The 24572-nt window shown below is 37.9% G+C and overlaps 1 protein-coding gene across 1 annotated transcript in view; it reads right to left on the bottom strand.

Annotated features, from left to right (window-relative positions):
* Window positions 1-22897, bottom strand: part of KHDRBS2 (KH domain containing, RNA binding, signal transduction associated 2) — a 123956-nt gene extending 101059 nt beyond the window's left edge. Inside the window, exons 1-2 of the mRNA XM_009885408.1 lie at window positions 22692-22897; window positions 19416-19611 (exon numbers count right to left, since the gene is read on the bottom strand). Coding sequence (XP_009883710.1) covers window positions 19416-19611; window positions 22692-22897 — 402 coding nt within the window. The remainder of the gene's footprint in view (window positions 1-19415; window positions 19612-22691) is intronic.
* Between the last annotated feature and the right edge of the window lie 1675 nt (window positions 22898-24572).

Raw genomic sequence — 24572 nt, 5'->3', positions numbered from 1 at the left:
AAGAAGACACCACCAGAAACCACGGAGACTGAAAATGAAGAATCAGGTACAATAATAAAATCACCCCTCTTCAGGCAGGATTGTCCAATATGCTAAGTCCTTTGGCACCCACTGAATTTTATTTGGTATTGAAAGAATTCGCAGTATTTCAATGTATACTGTTTGTTATTTTTTCTATACTCACAACATCTTTTCCCACGCACTCCTCAACTCCAATTTCTCCTGCACTCCACTACTTTTGTTCTCTTTTCTCCTCTTTATGAGCAACCCTTGCTCCTTAATACAAGCATAGCAGGGTTTGTTGCTTTGCTCTCATTCTCTTAGCTGGGTTTTTAATCTCTCTGTCACAGACAGGCATGTTATTCCACTGTTCCAAATAATTCTGTCTTTCCTTAGACTTAGAATCATAAAATCATAGAATGGTTTAGGTTGGAAGGGACCTTGAAGATCATTAAGTTCCAACCCCCCTGCCATGGGCAGGGACACCTCCCACTAGACGAGGTTGCTCAAAGCCTCATCCAGCCTGGCCTTGAACACCTCCAGGGATGGGGCCTCAGCAACTTCTCTGGGCAACCTGTTCCAGTGCCTTACCACCCTCAGAGTAAAAAAAATCTTCCTAATATTTAATCTAAAACTACTCTCTTCCAGTTTAAAAGCCATTCCCCCTCGTCCTATCACTATATGCCCTTGTAAAAAGTCCTTCCCCAGCTCTCCTGTAGACCCCTTTAGGTACTGGAAGGCCACAATAAGGTGTCCCTGGAGCCTTTTCTTCTCCAGGCTGAGAAATTAGTTCCTTTATTTCAACACCATCTTTACATTTTTCTCTGAAAATTCAAGTTTTCTGCCTTTGCTTGATTTCATCATCTGCTTTCTTTATCTTATTTTCATTACTTCCTCGTATCTGTTTTTCATTCTTGCTGCAAATTTTCTTTCTGGTTCTTCATGTTGTCTAAACCAGATTCAGTACATGTGTACCAATTCAAATCCAGAATAAAAAAGCTGGTCCACTGCCTACTCAAGATATATTCTAGCAATTTCCTTTTAGATGCTAGAAAATTATACAGTCTGGAGGTTTATTTTAATCTTGCCGAGTCTCTTTCAAAACACTTTAATTATCAGTGAATGCATAATTTGTATGGATGCAAAACCAGTCTGAGATAGTCTTGCAACTGTACACTTCTTGAAATATCTGTTTGTTACAGTTTTAGGAAACAGAATATTTCTCAGGAAAAAACAGTGCTGCCTCCCAAGCCGGAAACAGTATTGCTCTCAGCATGTGTCATTGCTTGCAAGATATAAATGCTGCTCTTGTGAAACTAATCTGATGCACTGCATCTGTAATTTTTTTTCCATTTGATTACACTGCAGAAAAGTTTATGCAATCTAATGTGATTTGATAATACTGCATAATAAGTCCATACAGAATACTAAGTGTATGGGGAGCAAGTGTTTCTCATATAAATGATCTATATTCTCTGCAAGTATTACAGAAACACACCAAAATGACTGATGAACAAACCACCTTCTTTTGTATGGTTTTCCTTTTAATAACTCATTTAGAGGGCTGTTGTGGTATTGACTGAAATATGAGGAGGATGAAGTTTGTGGAAAATCCTGAAGACTGTGACATCCTAATTTTGAATTCTACGTCTTATTCTTTTTTGAAGATTTCACTCCCCAGGATCCAAGCCCAAATTCTCAATCTACTTGTTAATATTTTTAGCAATATTTTCAGTGTTCCTTTCCTTTCACTTGTTTTCTGCTTTATTAGACAATTTTAGCTACAGGCCTGACTTTCAAGTAAACTGAAAATGTATCTGTTGTACATATTAAAGATGACTAACTTTTCTATTAGGTTTCTGCTGCTTAATGAGTTTACCTTTGTGTATTTTCATACAGAAAAGTACGGCTTTTTGCATTTAGCTGAGGAGCAAATGGGGGAAAACAGTTTGTGAAATAACTGCGGTGTTGACATTAACCTACATCAATTCTTACATTTCAGTGCTAGGAAGAGACAATTCTACAGGAATATTCAGATGTTAAAGTCAGGGTCATTATTAATTTACTACCGCTAGCTTTCCTTATTAATGATTTTGACTATAATCGGAGCCTTTTGGAACCAGAAAGAGCTTCTGTTCAATTTAGATTTAAGATCTGTGAAAGTTTGGGGGATAGGGACAGTTGTCTTTAATTCAAAGCAAATCCACAATTTAAAATACAGGAATAAAGCAACTGTGGGCCCAGTACTTGATGAACAGATTCCTTGAAGAGACTTTTTTTAAAGTTAATTCCTTAAAGGCTTTTTAAAAACCAAAGACTAAAAGTCACATGCATAAGTTGGGTTTCCTTGTTGCAAGAAGTTTGAAATTTCTTGGCTCTTTTGTATCAACTTTTCAAACAACCATTCTTCCAAAATGAATTCCTTATGGACTGGACCCTAATACATATCAATAGCAGTGAGCTTTCACTTGCCTTTCCCACCCTGAGCAACAGGTCCACACTTTGTTAGAATGTACATGTCTTGGCCCAAGCTTTGCTCTAATGTATGTTTGTGAAGTGCCTACTATGCCCTATAAATAATGCATGATAACTACAATGTTAATTCTATGGGTTTGGGTTGGTAATCAAGAGGATGGAATATGAAAGGTCTATTTGGTTTTGGGGCTGTTTTTCTTCTCACTGTAAGCTCCTTTGATACCAAGAGGTCTTTGCAGAACCTCTTACATACCTTGCTGAAAGTCTCATCTGGGCAAGATGAACGTGCTTTTTAATACCACATTCATTATGACAGTGACAACATACTGCCTATAAACTGCAACTTGCAGACCCAAGATTCAGAAGAGACTTCTGTATCTTATTCCACTTCTCAAAGCTTAGGTGAAAGATACTGAAACCTAGATAAGCCAAAAGAGGCACCATCTATAATTTGGAATAGAAAGGTTGAGGGTGAGAACAAAGGAGGTGAAACAAAAATATGAAGAACACAAAATGTGGGGTTGGGGCATGACTGAATTTTCTGTCTCATCCCCAATATGAAATGGCTTTTTAGTAAAGTCAGCAGTACCAAGAATAAATCCAGGCCAAGCAGATCAAGAGGATTGGCACCCAGATAGTAGTGTGTTGCATGATTCAACAATATTTCTAGGGTATGACTGGAACAAAGACTACCTTTGTATTTTTGCTGTCAGAAATCTATGGTGAAGGAAAAGTTGTAAGGTAGCAGTAAGCTTGCAGTGAAAAATATCAAGCATATAGCTATCAGTTTCTGTTTTGCCTTCTTAAAAATTAATTATAGATACAAATTGTTCACTATCCATATTGTGGTTTTTGCCCAAAAAAGAAAATCTGAGCACTTAATATAAACACATTTTAAAAATAGTCAGTCATTATGCTAATAACTTTCATGTGCAGAGTATATGACTCACAGAAAGTGCAGGTGTGCAGGAAGCACATCAATGATTAGACAATATTAAGACAATTTGTGAATAGAGACCTGAGTATATTTTCATTGCATTCCCAACTACTTCCTGTATAATAACTTCTATTAAAACCCATCCTTCTCAAAATGAAAAGTTCAATAGAATTTATACTTCTGTAAGAACTTTTTGTGGCTTTGTTGAAGACTATTACAAGCGTATCTGATAGTCTCACACTTCCTGTTCGTAAATGTCAGTATACTCTGAGTAGGCCTAGTTGAGAACTTCTTAGTTTCTGAGCTCACCCACTATTAATTCACTACTCACTATTAATTCACTATTCACTATTAATTTAAACAGGGTGAGAGCACAGGCCTGAACACCGTTATACGATGCCATAGCATGGCACATCTGCATAAAGGTATAAGTTTTTAGCAAAATCTTAACTACTACCACATGTAAATTCTAAGTCTTCATTCCTCTGCACACATTGTATCTCTCTTTCTCTCTCTAGACAGCCTCAGAGCTGTTGATTTTCATATTCCAGATGGTGACTTGACCAAAAAATCTCACAGATCTTCTATCCATTGGTGGTTGGCTGAAAACTTCCATTATAAGGAAGAAATGACCTTTCTATAAGGAGTTAAAGCTTTGCAGCTCCTAGCTCCAACACACAATTATGTCATGACTTTCATGCAAGGTCTGATATTGCAGCTGTAAATCATAAGGTGAAGCTTGCCCTGTTCCTGAGACAGAAAATCCTGAGGGACCAGACAGAGATGATGGAGTGAGCTCCAACATGAAGCTATCACAAGCATCCTCTCCTGCTCTCTAACTGCATAGAAAACGTAATAATTTCTCTAAACATATACGAATTCTCAATCAGATACAACTAGTTTAAATGATGTCCATCCTTAAGTAGATTTCAATGTGAAGAAGGACTTGTATCTAAAAGAATCAGCCTCATTTAACATGTTCCTGTAAGGCACTCCGTCCCCATGCTGATGACATTAAGGACCAGCGTATCACTACAGGAAATTCTTACACACCATAGAAAATCTGTAGAACGATGTTTACGTCTCATATTTGTACGCTATCTAAACAACTTTGGAACAACAACTAAAGAAACAGAAATAAATAAAATCATAGCACTTCACAGATAAAGATGTTTGGAACTCTTTGGTTCTCCACATCTGAGTAAAAATGATTGTGAATATTTTTAACATTCTCATGAAATAATCTGGTTACATTATCCCACTTCTTTTCCAAGCTGCTTATGGGCCCTTGTCAGTTCCTATCTATCCACTTTGAAATGGATCCGACACATTACTTCGGACTAGATTAGTACTTACAGTATCTTACAATATCTATCATCTGTATTATAGTTTAATAGGACTGTTAGTCTTACACCTAAAGCATGACATTTTAAATCCCATCACCATTTTATTATTAAGGAAAGAAATGATAGCCACGTCCTGAAATGACCATCAATGTGAGGCTGACTCGGTTATCTCCAAGGGATGACTTTATAGCTTCAAGAACTGACAGATTGTTATGTCTTGAAATTCATGCAGGACACGGTATTGCGGCTGTAAATCACAAGGGCAACTCGTACAGTGGCCAGCACCTTTTGGAATAATCTTTACATTCCTGTTGTGTTCAATAAGCCTCTTAGTTGAAAGATTACGCATGATGAGTTTTTTTCTCCACGACTGGTAAAGGATAGCTCCTGTGTCTTTGACAGCTGCTTACTAAAATTTAAACACGGCTTTTTGTTGGGCATTTATCTGTACTTGTACCCCTCCAAGGACTATAAAGGACAAGCAACTCTAATCCAAAGAGTCAATTTGTCTTTTGTGATTTGCTTTAGGCATATGTAAATCTAAACTGTTAATCGAAAATCCTGGAAGCGCTGTATCAATTAAAATAAATAAATCAAGCCGTTACAGCCGGATTGTACTAATATTTAAGCAATCTATTACACTTTCTGCTTTGTCTGACAGAGATACTCTGCCTCTACTAACTGGGTCTATTCACAAATCACGTGGAAAGAGCAGGTTGCAGCACAGTCCTGGGGGAAGTCCTTTCCTGCTTGGCACATACTGAAATGTTACTTTGAATTTTATGGTTTCCATTGCAGCTCCAGTCTGTGCGGAATACAAGATAACTGCACACATTTCAGATTCCCCCTTCTCTTGACCTCTAGCTACCTACTACAGTAAGGACAGCAACACCTAGGGAGCTTCAGCCCACTGTCCTTCTAACTCCATCCATGAAAAAATACCTCTGCTTTACATTAATTCCTTATTGATTGCGTAAGGTCTGAAAATTATTACCGCTTCTCCCAGATGGGAGAGATTTTTAAGCTTATCCCTTAGAAGAATAAGATGGCATAGTAACATTTTTGACAATTCGCTGGGTGACCCAACCATAAGTATCTCAGGGGACCAAAGCTTGCTTCAGCCCATCCAGCAGTAATTTTCTTGGAATATCTAATTTTCTACCTAGAAATACAACTGTGCTCACTTTGATCTCCTTCTCATTTTTCAGAAGAGCCACTCTGGATTTACAGTGATGCATTCATGGATTTTTGACTTATTAGATTGCTTATACATCTGAACTCTGCTCAGGAGATGGAATACAGACTTGCGCGATGCCCTGCCAGAACAAAATGTTGAGTATCCTTATCTCCAAAAGCCCAACATATTTGTTGGTTTGGGGTTTTTTTTGTTGGTTTTTGGTGTTTTTTTTTTTTTTAATATGCTGTCTTAAGGACCATGATTTAGAAAACTTATAGATCATATATGCAAACCTGTACGCATCCTGAGAATCCTGCTGGTTTTGTGAATTTGGTGTTCATTTTCTTTGCCTCTATATTCTCTTCCTCTCAGCAGATGAGGTAGGCTACAGCAACACTTGGTCTTTTTTACAGCATTTCTTATATTGAATTTCAGAATTTTTTTTTACTTTATAAGGAAATGATAAAGCAGTCATAAAATTCTAGCCTGCATCAAGCAGGATTCAAGAAATAAATAAGCATTAGGTTCATAATGCTTTGAACTTAGAAACAAAGTATATCCTTGGATTTTTCATTTTGTTTTTCTAAGAAGGTCAGCAAACCTCAGGCCAGTTCAAGAAGAAAATGTCTAGTAATAAAACTTACAGTATAAAATTAACCAGCACTTTTAGCAGAGCGAAAGCGTTCTTTACAAAACAAATTATTATGTCATTTTGAGAGGACAGAAAATGAATAATATCTAAAGCTAATTTCCTCCTCAAAATAATGTTCTAGTTTTCTATCACAGCTACTCAACATCTAAGGCATATAAATTCGTACCCTTATACTTACCATGACAACACAGATACACAGCTTTAAAGGAAATGTTCAACAAGATTATCACCCAACTAGAGAAGGAAAAGCCTCATGTTACTGAAGCTGGAAGTTTATTTTAACATCTTTCAGCTTTCATTAATAACTTCTACTCTACAGAATGTTAAACAGTTTCTCAGACTGTATCCAGTGACCTGTTTACTTATCCCCAAATATATAAATTCTGATCAAATATGGATGAGTTGGCATTTTTCAGAGTGGAACCTTAGTTCTTTATAACAATTCCCTTCCTCCAACACGAACAACGAATGACTGTGTGCTCTGCACACAGCTCGACTGAGGTTCTGAGGAAAGAAAGAAGATTCTTTAAAAGTCTTTTCTTTCAAAATTTAATTTCACCTCAACAATGCCCTCACTCAATCAGGGACTATCAAAACAGTATTGCCTCTTTGCTACATTGTAGTCTGCTTTCCTCCTAGGAAGGTGATAGACTTGTCGAAGCAGATAGGTAGGACTTTTTTTTAAAAAAGCTAGAATCATTTTTATCCCCATAAGTTTTCTACAAAATGAATGGCATATAAAAAAATAAGCTAAGTTATTTAGAATTTAAGTCCCGTTTTCAGAAGTAGTTTAAGGACTTAGAAGCCTGCTTTGTTTGCAAACTTTGTGTGATTTAGGATCTTAAATTTCTGGATCCTGGATAAAGATCCAAAAGAATCATACTGGTACTAACGGCATCCTAGATGGATGTACTTTCTTGTATGATGTATAAGAGAACTTAAGTAACTAAGAACGGTACCCAAGAATGGAACCTACAGTGCTGTACCCTTTAATAGCCTTTAGCTGTCCTCTTGGAAAGGGTGAAAAGAGAGCTTTGTGTAAACCTTGATCCTCTCCAAGATTTAGGTTCCATTGTTTGGGTTGCAGGAAGACAAGTCCTGCTCTCAGCACTGAGACGTCTCTGGAGGCAAGGTGTGCGTGTTACTTATGTCTAAATTCTGCAAGGGGTCAATTCTTTCTTCTAAAAAGAAATCTAGAAGAGTAGAGTAAAAGTAATCCTTTCACTCTTTTTTTTTTTTATCCAGCATTTCATTCATCCAAGATGCGAGACACTGACTTTCAGTTTTCCTTCTGCCTTCAGGGATTTAAAGCTTCTTTCCTGATGCTCCCTACTGAAGTGGATACCACTACACTGGGCTGCAACAGATTCTGCAGGAGGAAAACACTCTCACTCCCCTTCACATTGCACTGTGCATGGAAATAGAAATACCACACGTACTAACCACTGATTCAGCGACACAGTTATTGACTACAGCTACCACTGATGTAGTAACCTCACGTGTAATTATACCCTGCTACTACACACAATAAGACTAAGCAAATACAAGACAAATCACTTGCATCAGAGATTTTTTACCACTTAGAAAATAAACAATTGAAACCTGAGTCAAATGAATAAACAGGTGAAAAATACTTTTTTTTTCCTCATAGAAGGCATTTCTGCTGCTTTTTCCAAAATGGCTACTTATAATAGGTGTCTCAAGAGAAATAAGTTAGAAGAGCTCCAAATGACTTTTCGGATATATTTGTTTAGGGTGTTTGCATGAAGGGTGGCCTTGCAAGAAAGTGAAACAGCTGCTCAAGGAAAGTGAAAAATGACCAAAATATTGTGGCTTCTAATTTATTTGATAGATGCACTGAAACTCAACAACCGTGTTTCAGTGATTCTCCACTTTTTTTTTTCCCTTTACTTGTTCTCCGAGCTACAGTGTCCATATTTAAATTTGGCAAAATTTAATTTGCATTGAAACACAGGTCCCTTCTGCATCTCCCCTACAGAGTGATTTATACAGCCTTGTCTTACTTTTATTGGTTTATAACCCTGTTTCTTTATTTACATACCATCTAGTTAACTGATGCAGTTCTGTCAAAACATTTGGAAATCCCAATTTCCAAAATTCATTTTAAGTTTAAAAGCACTCATTCTTCTATTGTTATTATTGATAATTAAATAAAATTAAAACAACATGGTAAGCTTTCACATACCTGAGAAAAAGCAAACCAAGGCAAACCAAACCTGGTTCTGAAGCCATTTTTTGCAACGACATGCAAACAGGTAATAAAAATGGAATTAAAATAAGATTTAAGTCTTAAAATAAGATTTGTTTTAAAAGAAACAAGCATAAGTTTTAATTCTGCGTGTCATTTAAATAGTACAGGCAGTGTTTGTCCAAAAAGTAGAATGATTGATGGCAACTGGTTGGTAAAATAGAAAGAATACAGTTTGAATTTCAATGTCTTTTCGTTTAAATGTATTATTGTTTCAGAAAACTCCCAGCTGCAGCATGTGTGAGGACTGGTATATGCATGCAAAGTCTTGATAAAGACAAGCGCATGGGCTACATGTGATTGTAGAAATCCAGTGTTGAGTAAAATGGTGCAGCATCAGACCGATAATTTATTTTTAAAACACATAAATTTGCACACTTCAAAGGTATACCTGCTCGTTTTACAGTTTAGTCCTCAGAAAGATTAAAAATAGTGTTAATACCTTATTTTCTTGAGACATTTTTGAAAAAAAGATTAAGAAAGGAAACTGGGAAAATATGTTGGAAAGAGAAACTAAAATATTAAAATACTTCAGTAAACTACATGAATTTATATACCACCCCAAAATAAGAATCACTTTTTTGGTATATCTGGTTGGGTGTTTTTTTAACTTCAGCTTTCTAAAAATGTGGATGCCTGAAGTTGCAAGGGTGTACAGTAAGATACAACAATCAAGGACTGGCAAGTCCAAATAAAAGATAACAGGATATGGGGTTTCTAACAAAGCTACTGTGTCCCCATTCAGACTTAAATAATTTGCATCTGACAGTCATTTGGTGATCAAAAGAATTGGCAGTAGCATATTATCTAAAGGATTACTAATATTTTCATTACAAACTCACTAATTGGCCCAGAAGAGTTGGAGGACAGTGTGAACACCAAGGGTACAGCTAAAGCACCTGGTTAGGAACTGATATGTAATGTTATGTGCTCCACTTGGACAGATATATGGATTTTGATAAATATTTAAATGCCGTTTTACTGTATTGCATAAGTTAGTATAGGGGTATGTTTGCAAGAGTGTCCTTGGGATACTAATGTATTGTCATGACACCAACATATAAGAAGTATTTACTTATCTAATTTCACTTAACAAACATTGCACTCTTTATGATTTCAGATGTTGCACTCCACAGATTTTTACACCATAGCAAGAGCTACAAAACAACAGCAGGTAGTCAGAGAGCTATTAGCTGTCTATGAGTAACAGCACTTATAACGACTGTAGAAGCTATTAAAGTGCAGGCAACCATAATTTCATCAGGAAAAAACCAGGCCTGCATGGAGAAAGAACATTTTTCATCTGTAGCCTTCTAGTTTATTGTCCCGGAGCCATTATACTGCATCTTCCTCTTCCAGTGATTGCTACACCCTCTAAGAGCCCTATAGGTCAAACTGAAGGTACTGTGTTTCACAACAAGTTCAATTTTCTCAACATTTTTGCTACAGTTTAAAGAGGTATACTAAGTCCGCACCTTTGATAAAATATAACTGATCTCATTATTTTAAAAATTCGAATATCCAAGAACAACATTGACCTGTTTATCTGACAAAGAAGTATTCATATGAATTTCCCAGTCACTTTCATGCCACCATTGATAAAGAAGTTAAAGATGGAAAAAAAGGTGTACTTCACCCAGTCCATCTGATTATACATGTAAAACTATTATTTTAAATGTTTGCTAGTATCTTTTTCCTTTCTCTATTTATTTTCTCTCTATATATTTTTTCCAAAACTGTATTATTAAAAAATAAAATATATGCTTTAAATTTTATTTCGTTGATCCTTTAGACTGATTCCTTGCACAGCTACTCATGCCCATTGCTCGCTGCAGAGAAGGTCTGTGCAATATAAAGTCCTTACAAACAGACATGCTGGAATAAATGGACCACATTGTTTCTGTGCTGCAGCTATAGAGAACATATAGGCATATCCATATCGGAATGTAACCGTGTCCCACCTGGAGTACTGCCTTCAGTTCTGGAGTCCCCAACATAAGAAACACAAGGACCTGTTGGAACAGGTCCAGAGGAGGGCCAGAAAAATGACCAGAGGGCTGGAGCACCTCTCCTATGAGGAAAGGCTGAGAGAGTTGGGGTTGTTCAGCCTGGAAAAGAGACGGCTTCAGGGAGACCTTATTGTGGCCTTCCAGTACCTAAAGGGGGCCTACAGGAGAGCTCGGGAAGGACTTTTTACTAGGGCATGTAGTGATAGGATGAGGGGGAATAGCTTTAAACTGGAAGAGGGTAGGTTAGATTAAATATTAGGAAGAAATTTTTCACTTTAAGGTGGTAAGGCACTGGAACAGGTTGCCTAGAGAGGTTGTTGAGGCCCCATCCTTGGAGGTGTTTAAGGCCAGGCTGGATGGGGCTTCGAGCAACCTGGTCTAGTGGGAGGTGTCCCTGCCTATGGCAGGGGGGTTGGGACTCGATGATTTTTAAGGTCCCTTCCAACCTAAACCATTGTATCATTCTATGATTCTATCTCTATATCCAAGCAAAGATTTAATGGAAATGTTAAGGCAGCTGGAGACTCATAAACCCTTCTCTTTCCAAAAGCAGCAGATAACAGGACATTCACATGCTGCCTCTGGGGAAGCAATTGCTGCCATGTGTCTGCAGATGGCTTGCATCCAAGGCACAGCTGGAGCCAGCTTGTTCTGTAAAAACATACACACGGGGTATAGATATGAATTCCTATGAGTATGAGAATCTAGGCTTACGTATATGTTTGAGCCTCCCTTAAACACCCAGAAAGAACAGACATATTGCTGGACGGGTGCTTCTGCACCCAAGTATATGAGATAATTCATCTAGCACAACCCTTTTTCTTCTTATGTATAACTGACATTCAGGGTTGCAAATGCACTGAACATAATGAGGGGAAAAAAGATAATAGGCATGTAAGACTACTTTTCAGGCCTTTTATTGTACCAAATACAAATCCTCTCTTTCAATTATCTTGAGTAAGCTTTAAGTGTATGGATAGAGGCAACTGGCTAAAAGGCCCATCAGCCAGAGAATGAAACACAACTGCGCTCTGTAATGTTTGTCTTTGATTTTAAATGCAGTTGCTAAATATGTATCTCTGCAGTTTCATGCAGAAATATTTTTTCCAAGACGACAATGTCACAAATGTACCAAAGAGAAGAACATAAATGAACTCTGATGAAGGCTTCCTGCAATAGGAAGTATTTTTTAAATACTTGCCCTCGCAATTCCATTAAAATAAAATACTGGTTTTGGAACAATCCATAAAAGTTTTCAATTAATATAAAACGGTTCCTAAATTGCGCATTTTACTATATTCATAAAGCTCATGTTTTAGCTGCAGTGAAAATTCCTAATAAATAAAGATAATACACAAACCAGAAGTACTCTGTTAGCGGCATGAAATCTATTAATATAAAGAGCGCTCTGGTTATCTGCTATAATAAAAAGGCACTAACCTGAGTTTACCAAAAGGCTAGACTGAAAAACACATGGGTAAGACTGGTATGCTGGAGGCAAGGCTGGTGTGATAATGTTAAGTTCCATGGCATCTCATCACCCAGAGCCCTTCCTGAAACCAGAGCTCACGGCTTCTGTAATTGCCTGGCACAGCTGACGGCTCTGTGCTTACCGGTCTGCAAGAAATCACAGCCTGCACTGAGCTTTTCTTATTACCACTGAGTTTATATGTGTCTGGCTCCCCAGGAACTCACCGGTCATGATAAACTGTGCAGTTCAAAATTATTTAACTTTACGGTATCTTGGTGGACTAAATCGGGCTAAAAAACTTTGAGAAGTGAAAGAGAAAACCCAAGCCTTCCGTCTGAGCTGAATTCACACACTAAACAAACTCTCAACAATTCTAATTAAATTGGACTTGTCCCAAGTCTTTAACAGCAATTCTCTAAGTTTGTATGAGTTTTTACAAAAAAAATAAGTTTATAACTCACTTTGCAACCTGTCATAAGAAGTATAACATGGGTGGAGATACAGTCACATGATCGTGTTTGGCCAGCAAATGCCTATAGAGTTATTTTGTACCAACCAAGACTGTTCTCCACCAGATATATAGCCAAGTGATAAATTTTGACAGATCCAAGTGACAGGAGACTAGTATTTTTGGTAACAGGCTCCTGAACAATCACACTGTTTAGTGATCAAACAGTGCATTGCATGATGCAGACAAATTCTGTCTCTATGGAGAATACCGCATATATTTTTTATGTAGGATCTTCTGAATATAACCTCATACACTATGAATATTTAAGGACCATATGAACACTGGATGATCTGTTGAGAGATGCCCTTCACTTAGATCTCTGTATAACAAATATAAATATTTATTAGGTTGTAGTTGTATTAACATCATGTATAATACTAAAACATACACAGCTGCATCAGCATTTTCTTTTATACTCTATCTAGCATAGAAAATAATTTTGAACTGAAAACTTGATAAGTAATGTCAAGGAGAGAATTATTTTTGCCAAGTAAGGAGAGCATGAAGAGGACAGCTGAAAAGCTTATCTTCCACAAAATCTTTCTGCAGCATTTATAAGTAGATGTTAGAGTTTACATATTTTATGAGTAAAGTTTAGTCCATTGAATAACTATGATCATTACAATCAAATCAAAACAAATCAAGAAAATGATAAAGTCTGTTTTAGAGCACATTGTCAATTTGTGAAAAAATCATAGCAGTGATGAATCTGAAAGCAATATTCACATTTATTGATGCATTGCTCTCTGTACAGTCCCTTTGGTTTCATGGGGAAAGCCTGATTTATTCTGATATCATCTACAAGAATAAGACGCAAACTAGAGTTTGCACAGGTAAGCAAAAAACTCTAGAACTGCAGGTTCCCAGGCACTGAAGGTTTAATGCTGACTGTGGTTTTTGCTCTTAGTTAAACACAAAAAAGTTGCTACTTCTTTAATTCTGTATTTATGTTGCTGGATTTTTTCTCAATAAATATATTTATAATATCGACGGACCAAATTCTCCGAAGTTTGAATAAGCAACAGACAAATCCACTCTGCCTTTGTGAAGCCATCATTCACAGCATTCTTCTAAAGCTCAATAGGGTCTTTCAGATAATATAAACATTATCCTGTTTATCGTTATTATGGTAAAAATAAAATTTGATTTTTCAAGTCACAGCAGATGTAAGTTGAGTATAGCTTAGCTCTTTTTCTAAGTGCCCTGGGCATAAATAGGTAATCGATCATATTTAGTCAATATGTTGTTCAGCCCTGCAGATTCCTGTGTCTATAATTCCAGCTTTATTCAAATGCTCTTTAGTCTCAGTACATTCTTCATTGATTTTTTTTTATCCAAAAGAGGCACTGAAATAAATAAGTGGTACATCTTAAAACTTGGAAATATCAATACAGGAAACAAATTAAAATAATCCCCTTTGACTATCATTATATCCAATATATTTCACTATTTTAAGGTTTGAAACAAGTTGTCTTAGTTGTCCAGGCTTCACTCTCACTGAGAATATCCTACTGGGATTATAGGAACGGACTGCAAAAGTAGCAGGATCAAGTACCAGTTGCTCACTTTAACATAATTGTTAAAGCACTAACACAGGTGCAAACATGCCAAGAAAAGGAAGTGCAAGTCTTCACACACATTTTCCATCCCAGTCAGAAGTGGCAGATAGAATGGATTTAAAAGCCCTATGCGTTCCAGTTTAAAATACAAAAGGAAGCCTCTGCAACCACAATGTTGGGGATGCAGTCACATGTAAATGTTGATTATTCTTTTTAAAATGTTAAAGTGTGACAAAATGCCTCTTATTGTCAGTCTTTTCATTGTCTATGGTGGCACTGAATAAAGATGAGCATAGTTGTTTTGGTTTGTTTGAAAACTATTGAAAAATGCAAATAACCATTGAGCTTAGAATAAACAGTTGAATGTGGCATTTGCTTTCCTTTTAAATAGCTTGAAATGAGAGGAAGAACAGCATGACATTAAAAGCACAATCTATCTTACTGCGTGGTTCTTTTCCAGTGACTTTCTAAAAGCATTGCTCTTCATTCATTCCAGAAGATAACAAGAAGCTGCGTTTGGCTGGTTTGATCAGTGAAATGAGAGGCGAGAAAGAATATTTGCATTTAAAATTGCTCTTTAATCTGGCTGCCCTAGACCTAGGAGCTGTACCAGTTTCTCAGCATCTTGACAGACCGGCCTATTTCTTGCAAACAAATTACATATTTCTTTGTAAATACAAGAAGCTCCTCTAAGCATTCATACTAAGGTGAGTGGCTTTCTGTGCAAAAGTCCCCTCTCTTATCCAGGGGTAAAAAGTCTCCTTTCTTATCCAGAGGTAAAAATGCAAGTACAAGTAAAATATAAAAGCAATGTGTATTTTAGTCCCAAGTTTATTCTGTTTTGGTAATTCTTTGTGTCTGGGGTAAGTGAACAAGTGCTAAGTCACTTCTAGGCTTGCGTTAGGCCTCCTAGCAAGGGTCATCATAGCTCTTAAAAAATGTAAAGAAAAATATCACTGCACTCGTTATTACCTTCTGATTCAGAAGGCAGAAATACAGCTTCAGAGTCAAATGGCTTCCAAAACAAGGTCTGAAAGCAATGGTATTTTTATCTTATATTTGGGCTAAGCACCCTTCAAATATTTAGCTTTAATCTTGAGTGAAGAAGTCTGGATGCTGAGATTAAAATATATTGTGCTGAACATTGGCTTTATCACCTCAGTAGGATGTTCCTTCCAGCAGAAGATCTACTCAAGCACCTCTCACTCTTACTTCTGTATAAATCATGAACCTCAGTCAGTCACATCTATTGTCTTTTTGCTGTTTCATAAGTTGCCAAAAAGACCTTAGCCTTTAAAATTGCTTATTCTTGTTGATAAAAGACTCCAGAAGTCTCCCCTCAATAAGTAAAGATGATACCAGTGCTAATTTTCCTTACTATATTTTGAGTAGATGATAAAAGTAGATGTCCAATCAAACAAATCTTAACCTTTGTGATGAAAAAATGACACAAAATCATTCTTCCTATGGGCCCTGTCAATGAAGCTGATAATGAAGGACTGAAACAATATTTGAACTTCTTTTCATTTACCATTTCCTATCTTGGTGCACTGATACAGAAACTCTGTAAAATTTGTAGATGGGATATCAGCTGTCTAACAGACAAGACTAATACCTTAGACCTAACTGCGTAAGATGTAAGTTTAAAAGAGGCAATTAAAACGCAATTCCAGTACTGTCCTCTCTACTCAAAACATCTCTGCCCAAGACAATGTAGAGTGTGAACCTAATTTACAAAATTTGTTTGATAAATCCCAAACAGCCAGAACCTAATTTACAAAACGGGTTAGATAAATCCCAGACAGCTGTCTTATCACTAGTTCTACCCAAGGAGCCTGCTGGCACTGCCGCCATCCCTACCATCCTCTTCAAGCTCTTCAGCATCCTTTGAGTAACAACACAGCTCTGTGGTAAATCAGTACTCCTGGAAAGTTCAAGACCGAGCCACTGTTGCCAACTGGTTGTGGCATGTATTGCTATACAGGGAAAGAAGAATTGAGCAATAATTTAAATTAATTTGTGTACTGCATTTTTGGAAGGAGTAGGAGTATAAGCCATAATGCATTTAATAGGGAACCATAATGTGTGTTTTTCAGTAAAAAAACCCAACCAGAACCGGTGGTCCAGAAAGCTGCTTTTTAATAAAGTTTTGAATCTCTTCCAGCAGCTAGGGACATCTTCAGTATGGCAGTGCTTGTGGATTACAGGTGTAAAATTATATCTCACATAGACCAGTTCAAGCTTCTGCTCTGAACTGCACCCTTGTGGACCTCTCCTTCAGCAGAAGAGAAGCATGTACAGCTTGGTCACATTGAACAAAGGTTGGTCACACTGAACAAATGTTTGAACACTGAACAAATGTTGGTCACACTGAACAAATGAACACTTTGAACTCACTGGGTTACAAACCCAGGACAATCCCTCTGATCTCAGAAGCTGCACAGCAGCTGTTAGTTAAACTCCATCCAGATTGACACACAATGAGCTGTTTTTAAAAAGAGGCAAGTTCGCATAGTAACTATTTCTTTCCTTTTGCATGTATTTTCTAATGTCTGTACCTCCTCTTCCTGTGGGTAGTCTTCTGAAGTTCCTCTGAGATATTATCTATGCTGCACCCAATAAAAGCTACATATCTGTTTCAAAAGCAAGTATAGAAACAGGCATAAGGTGTGTCACTCCCCCTTCCCTCTCTAGCCTTCTACTTTTCTGAAAGTTGGTCCAAATTATTTTCCCTTTGGTTGGGCTTAACATTCAAATGTTGGATGTGAATATATTCACCACAACGACAAGACCTCACTGTTCTTGAGAAACCTTTAGACATTTTCTTTTACGGACATTCACAAAGGCCATCAGGAAATCTCAAAATATTTAGATATTGGATAATTACAAAGGAACGATCCAAACTTTTAAATGCTTATACAAACAGATTTGAATTGTTAGATGTTTCAAGGTCAAACAGTCAATACAATCTCTGATTAGTAGTGCTGAGCAAATATCTAAAGATTTTTTTTTCAGGAAGTGGTGTTTAAACATTTAAAAAAAAATCTGCTGCAGCCATTCTATTTCTTGAGTTCACTTTCAGCTCAGCATTCACATGACTACATTCTATTAGAACAAAGAAAAATCAAAAATATGGATACTCACAATCAATGACATTGCATTCATGTGCACAATTAATCAAAGCAATGGTGCTTGCATATAGGAGCAAAAATTGGAGTGAAATACTGTAGTCAAAAATGAAAAACATAAACACATAAAGAAATTGTAATATGCTTGTGGGTTCCCTACAAGCAGAAAATGAGACAAAGTAAATTGGATAAATTATTCATTATAAATTAGTTTTTCATCTGTAGGATTCAGTGTGAAAGAACAACAATTACACATGACATTTGTTGCTGGTCAACAAATAGATCCACTTGCTTTTTGCATCCAGACATATGTGATGTAGTGGTTTATTTGGAAAGAAAAGCTGTTGATGATGTCCCACAAGATTAAAAATATTTTCTCCTAAAATATAATTTACAAATTCATATATGACAGTGAACTTTTCCTTCTACCTGCACACCAATAGAGTTTTAATTATTATCTCAGTCCGTAAGGTACCAAGATGATCTAGATTGTACTTACAAATCTTTGCAAAATGGCAAAAGATTTTCATTGCAAACTGGTAGATGAAAGCAAGTCGGGGAAGCCCATATATTCCCAGCTGTGGAATATAGATGTTGAAAGGACATAGGAGATGGGAGGATCTCCAAAACACCTAAATTTGTCCTATAAGGCAATATGTTTCTTCCTACTACCTAAGTAGACAAAATAGAAACACAAACACATTTGTTTCTTTTTGTTGGAATTATCTATTGCAAACTAAAATTACTCCCTTAATTATGTGTATATTTTGTGCTCCTGGGAGTGTTAGCATTTCAAAACAATGTGGAACTGGCTGAATGCTTTTCTAACATTGATAATCCAGCTGCCTCAACTTCTCCTCCTGCTTTCTATATATTTACCACCCAGAAAAAGCATAAGAACTGTGAGAGTGACTTTCTTTCCCTCCATTTTTTACAGCTGTTTTTCAGTTGTGACTCTTGGCATTAACAGAATGTGTGTCCCTGATTTGAAGTGGCCATGATCTAATCTCTATGCTAGAAATACAGACGGTTGAGTAAAGCTTTACCAACAAAATTAATTTCTATTTCAATTGCCTTTCTTCTGTTCTAGAAAGCCCATTAATTGAATAAAACTGCATCTTCTGAATTATACTCTGTCTTCTCAATGGTTCTCCTAGTGACAGGACTATGGAGTGGATGGGATGTTCATCTTACCCTTGGATTTGCCACAGCTGGAAAAAGTCAGACATCATATTCAATGGTATTTTCTCCTCTACTTGGAGATCTGTTGTTATGGTGATAGTTCCAGGAGGGAACATTAATGAGGATGACTTGAAAGCTTTGATGTTTACAACACAATTATTTTTTACACCTCATAAGAAAAGGTGACAGTTAGTACTGCTCCTTGCTAAATATGCGTCATTGTATCAGCTTTCATGAAAATTACCTGAATTTCTATTTGTTATGTATCTGTAATACAATGTTGAATAGAAATATACACATACACATTTATATGCAATAAAAAGGATTCGGAAGAACAAAAAACCCCACTTATTTTCTCATAAAGGATATAATCTGTTATCCCTAAAAACTTGCCTACAGTAACGAGTGACTTTTAGTTATAATATAGTCTTCAGAATATCTGTATTGGTCTTCTATGACACCCCGAGAGCTAACCAGCATGCCCTTCTCATATCCAAAACTAAGCTGTGAACAATTCTACGAACCCACATCACCCAAAACACAGGTCTACAGACACGCTGCATCACCCAGACAGTAATTCACCACCAATGAGCAGTAGAGACAGAGGAATTATCGGCTCGGAGTCTTCCAACACAGAGGTACTTGATGTTGGCCACAGAGTTTGGCTCACATATGATATGAATTCATGTGGTTACTTACATATTCTTCATAGGCCTCGTGTGCAGGTGGTGGGGGTGGTCTGTAGCCCGGGACAGCTGGGGCGCCCCTTGCTCGAGGGGTGGGCACACCCCTCGCCACTGGTGGGACGGGGAGGGCTCCACGGGTGACCGGCGCTCCTCGAGGTGCTTGGGCACCTCGTCCTGGCGGGGGTGGAGGAATCGCACCCCCACGTCCCCTGGGGAAAGCAAAAAGGAGTCATCACTTTGGCGCGTATGGCAAGGGAGGACATTAAAGTGCTGCACCATTTTAAAGGCTCTTACATTTTTACTGATATTTGAAGTATCGTATAACTCTGGCGTTTTGGCAGCTACAATGTCAAGCACTTTTCGGCAATATCTCAGGCAGAACTCATATTATGGAAAGGTATTATTTTTAAGCCATCCAGTGCCTTTTACACCTGATCCTCCTGTTGCTTGTAATAATGAAATTCTGGATCATTGTAATTCACAGAGTTGCAGTTAGTCCAAAGTAGTTCTAGAGGAAGGAGAAAGTGAGAAACTTTTTCTGTTGCTCTCAAACTACTTTAGAAGAACAGTCATCACTCATTCTTGTGTCTGTTTGTGGGTGGGAGAAACTGATTGGCAGAAGATGATGCAGGATGGCAGAAACTTGCAAGGCAAAGCAAACCAAGAGTATAAAAGGAGACTAAGAACTCTTCTTCCTGTCTCATTTAGTTCAGCACACAGGAAGGGTAGCATGGGATTCTGCTTTCTCCCACTGTGCAGAGAGAACAACACATACAGACATGCAGAGAGGTTTAGCATCCTCTGGTTTGTTTACGCTATATCCACCTTGCTGTACGAAGTGGTAAGTCAGAAGAAGCTGTTACTGGTTAAAAAGAGGTTCTTGTAACTATACCACATGACAAATTGGAAAGGGGATATATCAGTGAAGCAATCTATGAGTTTTGTTTCAGAGCAGTATGCTCCCGAGTGTGCTGCCCTTTCTGAAGACTGAATGCTGGGTATAACCACGTGAGACACACAGATTCAGAGCTGTGAATGGAACTCAGGTCTCCCACAGCAGTATGAACTGTGGCTCATTCCCTGCTGAGAAAACCAAACCCATAGTGCTAGCTTGTGGTGTTCATCATTTTACTACCAGTTTCAGTAGCCAATTTTAGAATCACAGAATCACAGACTGGTTTGGGTGGGAATGGACCTCTAAAAGTCATCTAGTCCAACCCCCCTGGAATGAGCAGGGACATCTTCAACTAGATCAAGCTACTCAAAGCCCTGTCCAACCTGACCTTTAACAATTCCAATGACTGGGCATCCACAACTTCTTTGGGAAACCTGTTCCAGTGTCTCATCACCCTTATCAAAAAGATTTCTTCCCTATGTCCAAACTAAACCTACCCTCTGTCAGTTTAAAACTGTTGTCCTTTGTCTTGTCACTACAGGCCCTGGTAAAAAGGCTCTCTCCATCTTTCTTATAAGCCTCCTTTGTAACTGGAAAGGCTGCAATAAGGTCTCCCCGGAGCCTTCTCTTCTCCAGACTGAACAACCCCAACTCTCTCAGCCTATCTTCATAGGAGAGGTGCTCCAGCCCTATGATCGTTTTCATAGCCCTTCTCTCGACCAGCTCTAACAGGTCCATGTCTTTCCTGTGCTGAGGGGTCCAGAGCTGGACACAATACTCCAGGTGGGGTCTTGTGAGAGCCAAGCAGAGGGGCAGAATCACCTCATCAGCCTGCTGGTCACGCTTCTTGTTATGCAGCCCAGGATACGGTTGGCCTTCTAGGCTGCAAGCGCACATTGCCAGCTCATGTCCAGCTTTTCATCTACCAATATCCCCAAGTCCTTCTCTGATGGGCTGCTCTCAATCCCTTCATCCCCCCATCTGTGCTGACACTGGTGATTATCCACGAATAGGAACCTGCACTTGGCCTTGTTGAACTTCATGAGGTTCATACAGACCCACTTCTCAAGCCTGTCAAGGTTCTTCTGAATGGCATCCTGTCCCTCAAACGTATCAGCTACACCACCGTAAATATAATTATGTTATTGCCATAAATTATTAGCATAAATATTTAGCTTAAAATACTTCAGTTGCAATTCTTTTTTAAAACATTCTCCTGAGATTTCTGCCTGGTAAATAGGGAAACCATCCAAGACCCTGTATCTGTCCAACTGATCCAATCATTTGGGTATTTTGAAGCAAGTGGGGGCCAGCGCTCCACTGATTATGCTTTGAACCTAATTTAAAAGCTGCCAGTCTGTTGCAGTGATGTTCTGAACACCATTATTAAGTCAAGCCCTTCAGAGTTCTTAGGTGTAAGGAAGACTGATTTCTGAGTCCAAAAAGACTTTGAGTGGAAGATGGTTATGAATGACAAGTGTAAAAAATCCTATGTATGTGCATCATACTATGGATAAGAAAATTCCATTCAAGAAGAACTGAGGGAAACTATGATAGACACCTTCAGGAAAAAAAAAAAAAGGTCATGGCTAAGATCAGCCAGTTCAATTACCAAAGAACAACTTCTCTGTCAGCATAAAATAAGGCACCTCCATATCCTGTTTCCTCCAAAATAAAACTGGATTTCTTAGGACCCATCCTGAAATGATCTCTATGGACACCTAGAAGTAGCTAGGTAACTTAGATGCCTGAGACAACAAATTTCTTAAGGGTTCACAGTGAAAAATGAGTCTGGCAGAGTACATTAAGATTATACATTGGCCTTACGAACAAGCAGAGCTATCTGTTACCTATACATGAAAAAATACTTGGAACAATTCAGGAAACGTTCATATGCCAATGTTTTTAGATGATGCCTATGAAATTCACATAAAAATGATAACTCATACAAAAATAATATATAATTCAATATATATATATATGTCATGGTTTATACATATATATATAATATGCATACAAAGAAAGGTAATTACTTGGCAAATTGATTTCCATCCAGAGTATGCAGCCTCTTCTGACTATACTACTTTATTGACCAAAGGTTTTTTGCTACTGACTGTACCGACCATATTCTTTCCTAGAAATATCCTTTCACTGCCCTCATAATATGCTCTCATCTGTTTGGTACTTGCATACTTGCTACTTGCACTGTAGCCTGTGCACCGTAGATCAGAGAGCCTGGCACACCACAGACCACACAAGTTATCAGAAGAAAAATGTTTTGGTTTACTGACCATGACATGTATGTGATTTTCTTTATTTTTATTTAAACCATGTTTGTTTTACCATTGTTTTCACTTTCTAAAGCTATTAGCATCACAGCACAGGTTACCACACCTTGAAGGAGCTGCAGGTGGCACACGGATCCCTCTTCCTCGAATGCCCCGTCCACGTGCTGAATCCTCAGAACCGTTCAAATACGACAGTTCTCTCAGCTGCTCCTGGCGAATTTCATCATTATAATCCTGAAATGCAAAAGGTGAAACTTGCTGAAACTTTGTATTTTGGCTGAGCTGCCAAACCATCCAAACCAGAAATTCCATGGATGGTATTTGGGTGAATTGCTCTGCATTATCACCTGCATGCTGAAAAAACATATAGTGGGAGTGAACAACTACCTATAATATGTGGACAGACAAACTTATATGGGTAGTTAAGATGGTCATAGAGAACATGTACACACAAAATAAAACACACAAGGTCCAGAAGGCACAAACACAAAGCAGACATCAAGAACATAGCTGTATACAAGATGCAAATGAACTTTCACATACCAAAGGTACCAATCTCAAACAACTTGAAATTATATTAAGAAATGCATTTTATAAATATTTTTAATTTTTTTGGCAGACATCCCTCACTATCTTTATGCACTTAAAACACAAATTCCACCTTACATTGCACCTCAGCATGCAAAATTTACACTAGAGTCATTTGACTGGATGATTTAATCCAATACCAATTAGCATCATTGAATGTAGCTTTCAGTTTTTCTGTACATCTACTAAACAGCTTTTGAAAGGAGCTCCCTTTTTAGAACTCATAAGTAACAAAGCTATGTTTACTGTATAAAATTGTTAAATGATATAAAATAGGCCCATTGCAAGACTGCAGGGTATCGACTCTAGCACTGCAAGCTTCTGCTGGCTCAGTAAACATCAGATGAATCTAATTTTCTTACTGATACAAAACACATAATATTGGGCAATTTTTACTTATTTTGAAACCTTTGTCTCAGTTAGAAATTCCTTTTTCCTTAGATTCCTTCCTTTTACATTCAGCTCTTTGCCTGCTGATCACAGTAATAAGAGCCCACCGCAGTAGCTGGCTCACTGGCGGCTGAACAGTGCGACAGCTAATTACTGTTTCAAAACAGAAAGGATTATTGAATTTCAACCCTTCAGTCTTTCCATCCTCCCACAGGCAACTGCCACTGACTGTCACGCAGGGGTCCAAAAATGCTACAGTGCCTGCTGCTTCTCGGGTGGGTGACTGTCTGGGACACATTACAAGTGACACCGCTTTTTAGCCAACTTAAAGACCAAGCGAACGGTGAGGTGGAACTGGGGCCTTGCTCGTCCCTTCTCCTTCCTGAAGACATCTGGGAAAACTGTTTAAAGACATAATGCTGATCCTGTTGTGTTCTGAGAGAGTGGAAGCCTGGTCACAATTTCCCTTCTAAATTTCTAGGGAGTGCAGTTGGAGTAAAATCTATTAATGAAATTCAGAAAGGAGCACCATTTATACAATATAGTGCATGGTATTTTCAACAGAATCATAATTAAACCCAAATCCATAATTTGCTAATAAACCAGATAATGGCTTTCAGTTCCCTCCAATCCCCAAATCTTTTTGCACATTTTTCTATCATTCTAACATGAATGGCAATAAGCCAAAGACACCTTCCTAAATCAATGTGCTCTGTAAAACACAGAGGGAAAAACACGATTGAATCAACGAGGTCACATTTACAACAATTGCTGAATGGGTACCATCTACTGTGCCTTGCTTAATATCATCTGGTATTCACACTGGCTTTACAAGGATTAGGACTTGAAACTTGCTGATTGAGTTTACCCTTCAGAGTCCACACCAGTGCTGGGATTGAACTTCGTTAATAATGCAAGCAAATTTTGTAAGAGAAAGATGGCGGGGGGGGGGGGGGGGGGGGGAAGAAAAGAAAAAGAGAAAAGACCTGCAAGGGACAGAAATTTTAAC

Source organism: Charadrius vociferus, unplaced genomic scaffold, assembly GCF_000708025.1.
Source record: "Charadrius vociferus isolate BGI_N301 unplaced genomic scaffold, ASM70802v2 scaffold945, whole genome shotgun sequence".
NCBI classification, from domain to species: Eukaryota; Metazoa; Chordata; class Aves; order Charadriiformes; family Charadriidae; genus Charadrius; species Charadrius vociferus.
Note: the sequence above shows the minus strand (reverse complement) of the source record. Positions and strands in the feature narration are given on the sequence as shown.